The 6,000-nt window shown below is 34.5% G+C and overlaps 1 protein-coding gene across 1 annotated transcript in view; it reads right to left on the bottom strand.

The window, feature by feature from the left end:
- LOC149570380 (E3 ubiquitin-protein ligase SINAT5-like) overlaps nt 1-4,508 on the bottom strand; it is a 70,265-nt gene extending 65,757 nt beyond the window's left edge. The window contains exon 1 of the mRNA XM_089823026.1: nt 4,006-4,508. Coding sequence (XP_089679152.1) covers nt 4,006-4,284 — 279 coding nt within the window. The 5' untranslated portion in view covers nt 4,285-4,508. The remainder of the gene's footprint in view (nt 1-4,005) is intronic.
- Between the last annotated feature and the right edge of the window lie 1,492 nt (nt 4,509-6,000).

Genomic DNA, 6,000 nt, shown 5'->3' on the forward strand with positions numbered 1-6,000 from the left:
CACTAATTCATTCGAGCAAACAAACAACTCAAAAACCTCAGTTATGCAATTTAAATCTCCATCATAGATCTTCACCAAATTAACTTGATTAAATAACCAAGAGAAGTCCAACTTCATTTGACTGCCAACTTATCAAATGAGCCCATCAATCAACCAATAGGAATGCACCATGTCATAAAAATCTCCAAGAAAGCGTCCCAACCCACTATCTCTTAAACTTTGGTGACTGGAGACACGTATCTCCATCTCATGATCTCGGGTAAAATAAAGATCGTCCATCTTTCATTGTGGGACCATGGCAATTGTTGATCTTCGCAGGAATTTAACACCCACAAGATATAAAGGGCCATTAAACACTAAGCATCTTTGTCATCCAGTTATAACATCGTTGTTGATTTTCACCATGTGCTAAAAGATTAGGCTATTAGTTGCTCAAACTAGATCCTTGGTACAAATCAGCATCGGCAACGTGAAGAAAATTTGTCAGTACCACAACCAATCATCAACTGCCACATATAACCTTCCTCAGTCCAACTTCGTAGTCACTCGTTGGCCCAAGATGCATGGCAACATCTCGTAACCCCGAGTAAAATAACAAGTTATCGCTTTGGATTGTGGGATCACAAGAGCCATTGATTCCTTCAAAGCTTTAATCACTAGGCAACGCTGAGATGAAGTATATGTCAAGCATCTTTATTGACACATTAAAAGATCTCATTTTCACCACATGCCAAAAGATAGGGACTTTAGTAAATCGACCTTTAACCATGCATAACAAAGGATTATAATATAAGGTTCCAATGAATGATAACCAACAAGAACACAATAGATGGAAAAACCTTGTTATCCCATGAACATAATGGGCCATTGCAGCACAAACAGGAGAATGGTACATAGCCAACAACTGGAAAAGGTAATGAGGCTCAATTTTATCATATAAAACATAGGTGAGACTTGGGATAAATAAAGGGACCACAACGAACTTAGGGAAAAAACTTAAGGATAAGGTAAAATATCAAAAGGGGCCCACCTTAATAGATTTAAAATATTAGGACTTAAAAGGCATGGCCCCATCTGATGACTAAGAGACCCATTACTTAAGTTGATAAAGGTAACGTAAAATTAGAACACGCTAGGGTTTAACAAGGTTTTGCTAAAATTTGAAACAAGAACCCTGGCAACCTGGACTTGGAGAACCCTAAGGAGCAATACTCAAACCCTAAATCAAAAAAATTAATGAGAACCATAGGGCAAAATTACAAGGTTAAAAACCTAATCAACAATTCAACCGCACTCTTAAAGAGGAATAGACTGACCTTATGAGAGCAGTGAAGCTTGTGGTTGTACATAGTGCTTTACTTCTTATTGAATGCAAGGCGCGGTGGACAAAGAGAGTCTAGCAACATGATTGGATGTACAGCCAAAGGAGCCAACAAAAATTGATGTTGATGCTACGACTTCTATGAATAGCTAGTTGGTGTTAGTTTGGAGAAGCTTAACCATGAGGAGTCCAATAGTTCCAATGAGGAGTTTACCTTAGACAATGACTAGAGGCGTCCCTTCACTACATTTTGACATTATGTACTTATTTTGAAGTCATGCTACTTATTGCAATCATCTTTTTAATATTCATATTCTCAAGATAATAAAAATCTCAAATTTGACATTTATTTATCAAATTTAATTTAGTATCCATTGTTACACAAATTTAAAGTTTTAGTATTTAGCGTTACCATATTTGCCATTTTACTAATTTGACACCAAAGTTTCATTTAAAATGTAACTCTTATACATCTTTTTATAGCTAGCTTTTTGAGTACTACTTGTATACAATTTCAAATATGAACAAAACTTGTGAATTAGTACCCTATCCTAAGAGAAAGAATACTGAAGAGTATAAATTTAATTTAAATGGATCTGATAAGTGGTTCAATGCACAAGAATGGTAAATAGATATTCCAATAATGAAATAATTAATTGTTGGGATACTAAGCTCTGATTACCAAGTTAGAGTTTGAGGTAGGCATATTTGAATGTAAAACTCAATCTTGTCAAGCCCACTGAGTTGTCGATATTGTAGTATACATAATAATGACATATATGAGATTTGGACCTTCATGGGTTAGCCTAATCTTTATGTATCATGACAATAGATGTATAAGCAAGAAGTTATTCCTCCTACCTACTTACTAATAGCTCATTGATCACATTTTATTTTTGAAATTCCATTTCTTATATTTCTTTGGGCATGCCTTAAAACTACCAAGGATCTCTCTTGTCTATTTTTTCCAAAAACGAGCTTATTATTTGTAGGCTAATAGATGTCATTAATCTCACAATGAATAAAATATATATCATGCACAAAATTCAGCACTGTAAAGTGCAGAGATAGGAATAGGGCAACATGTGTAGCAAAGCTCAAGGACGATTTTCCTAAGGCCCGCATATTTGAAGGATATGTCAGAGATACAAGTTGAACTAAAAATAAATATATATGAGAGTTCAGATTGGCACAAACCTATGCATCATAATATGGAAACATTCAAATAAGCTCAGCTACAGCTGAGCATGCTCCACATGGGAAAAAAGGGAAAGATAGGCTTCTATTTCATCTATCCATGTGAGGGGCATTTAAAATCCTCTGTAATACTCATTTGCTCATTCATCAACATAATTATTCACCCCTAGGTACTACAATATTAAAAGGTGTTCCATGAATCTTCAAATGAGTTCCTGCAGTATATCACTGTACAAATAAGAGCAACAATCAAGCATGTTGAATAAGCCAGTGATCTGAAGTACAGAAAAGTAGATGAGAAGTTTAGAGATACTAGCAAAGCCTGAAATACATTTAAGGGCTCAGATTGCATGAACTGACTTGCTAAAATCGCAAAATGATAGTGCTAAGTGGAGATGAGGAGACAAAATCTTACTCTTCTAGGGTTTTTCAACTTAAGTTTTCTCCATTGTGGGTTCTTGTAGCAATGTCTCTTGTCATGTGTGATAGTAATACAATTAAGAAAGAATAGATAGCTGATTACAAGTGTAGTGCTTGTCCATCACAGCCAAGAGATATATTTTTCAATCAACATTTAAGATAACGAACCAGTGAACTTTATTACACCATTGTCTTGCTGATTGGAAAAATGGCAAGTATCTGTGCATGTACGCATTTGCACAATGATCGTACAATGTCTATGTAAGTCACATAGCTATGGAAAACACAATATCAGCTCATAAAAAGTGTTGGTGGATTGACTATAGATTAGTTCTATCATATGACTCCACATGTGGATGTCGGTTTAACATTCAAGTAAGGGTCTTCAATAATTTTATTAGAAATCCACGTGTACTTGCCATTTCCATACAGTGTGGATATAACCCAAGAATCCAAATTTACCAAAGTAAAGGACACAGATTCAAATTCCATTACATTTCCATGTCACTCATATCTCGCAGAAAATTAATGAAAATTGCACACAGAATACAAAATTTAAAACAAATTATCAGTTTTCTGACCTGCTACTAGACTCAAGAAACCAAGGTTTACACAGAATTTTACAATAAATTTAAAGAAAGTCATAAAATTAATTATCAATAAATATAAAAGCATAAAAGATTCAAATACTGTCGCATTTTCACGCCACTAAAAAGAACTCAGACAAAACATTGAAAAATTGTGCGCCCAAAGTTTAAAAAATGAATTCAACTCTAATAGGCAATTTTAGCTTTATCACATACAAATTTAACACATCGAAAAGAAAAAAAAGATTTAAATTCTATTGCATTTCTCATCACTAACACCACCGGGGAACGAAAGAGTCTAAACAAAAAAAATAACACTGAAAATTCCGCATTCAGTACTCACCATAACATAATTCGACCCAATACTAAAAATTCCGTGGCATTTTCCACTAATAATAATTCCAAATACCCAATTTTACTAAACAGAATCCCAAAAACCCTAAACAAACAAATCAATAGAACGGGTGAAACTTTAAATACCTGGTGAATAGGCGGGTACATAGAATTCGTGCAGACAGGGCACTCGAGGAGCTCGTGGACGCTACTGGCAGCGGGAGAAACAACAGAGTTAAGAGCACTGCTGTGATGAATGCCACTGTTAACAATGTTGTTGTTATTGTTTTTGTTGTTACTGGGATTTTTAACAAGAGGGCGCTGCATTTCTTCATCATCTTCATCATCTGCGATTGAAAGAGATTCAAGAACCTCCACATCCATACATGGAACGCTTGATCTCTTTCTTGACCCAACGCAATTCATAACCAAACCAGTACAAGCGCGTGTTCGGCCAGGATATATGTTTCCAAATTTATTTTTTCAGTCCTCTTGGGTGTTTCTCGAGGGATTACTTGGTTAGGGGTTCCGACTAATTTGGGCAGGGACTGTCGTTAGTTTCTGGGTGGGGTTCTTGCGAATTTTGGATTGAGGGTTTCGAAGAGGGAGCCTGTGTCTCGAACACAGTAGATGTTTCAGGCAAATGGTGTAGTTTGGAATCCCCCGGGTTTTAATTATAGGGATTGGATCCCATTTGTTTGGCTTTTAGGGGCCAGCCCTTGTCAACGGTTCTGCTCTGTCCACCCTTTTATGCGGAGGAATTTCTTTTTGTAAATGTACATACAACCAAAAATGAAATCTATCAAATGATATCTTACCTCTTTTAGTGTATATCTAAATTTCAAAGGTATTTGTTTGCCCCCTCTATTTTCCATTTAGTACCTTACTTTTGAAAGAAATATCCTCGCTATGATACCTTCTTTCTTTGATTATTTCAATGACAAATATGCATGCTCTCTATTTTTAGTTCCTAGTAAACTATAGCATCCAGTAGATGCCTATTTCTTCTTATTCAGTGAGTCAATCAAATAAGAGAATTAATGTTTTAGTATCATGTTTTTTTAGTGAACTATCATTTTCTATTGACAAAAAAATTATATTTCTACTCTACTTGTTCAATCATGCAATGAACAGTCTGTTGTGGAATGTCTTTTATGTTTTTTTGGCAGTTGGTGCTCCATTTTGTTTGTTGTTGTATAGTGCCTAAGGACATATATATATTATATAGAAATAGGCATTAATGAATGTGGTCGATTATTTCAAATTTGTCAACGATTTCTTTGGGTTGATTTTTATTGATCATTCTATTGACATTTAATGTTGTCAGCATTGGTATAGATTTGAAGATAGCGAAATCTTTTTTTGTTCTATAATTCTATTTTGTCAGTAGGTGATTGAGTAAGAGTAATTATTTTCCCGTAGGCAATGGGTACGAGTTGGTAGATATTTTCTTTTTTGCTTGTGCAAGTGGCATATAGTAGGTGTCATTTTAATAGTTTTTTGCAGAAAGTTGCTTTTTTTTTACTCCACTTTGTGGTAGACTATGAATTTTCCTTGAATAGTGCACTAAATTCATTTAGAGATCTTTCTAGACTATGATATTCCTTATTGAATGTTGAATTGAACTGTAGTTATCACATCGAATTGAATGTCGGTTTGACAAGTTACAAATTCAGAAATCAGGCATTGTGTAGGGCTATCAAATTGTGGGAGTGAAAAATTGGAGTGTTTTGTTCTTGTGAGGTAAGCATTTTGGCTATTCTCATCTATTAAGTCTAGAATTGTTGTGTTATTTGCTTTTTACGTTTGTATTTTTTTAGGATGCAATGTTATTAATGCATCTTATATATTTTGTTCATTCAGTGTGGATTATTTCTTTTATCTAATTTAAGTCTGGGTAGGGTTCCGCATATTTTGTCTGAATGTGCATTTAATCTCACTCTGTCTAATTTGTTTCCTATATTCGTGAAGTCCAACTCCATCTACTTCCATTTAACCCTAGAACTGATACAAATTAATATTCTACTGACATAATGATTCTTTTTGAATTTTTTATTGTGTATGTGAATTGATATTGTAATGCTATAGTTAAAAATCTACTAGGGTTAAAATTTAATGAAGGGAACTAGTCCTTTGTTTTCA

The sequence above is a fragment of the Cupressus sempervirens genome, chromosome 3, assembly GCF_028749045.1.
Source record: "Cupressus sempervirens isolate cs-2001-9-10 chromosome 3, ASM2874904v1, whole genome shotgun sequence".
Lineage (NCBI taxonomy): Eukaryota > Viridiplantae > Streptophyta > Pinopsida > Cupressales > Cupressaceae > Cupressus > Cupressus sempervirens.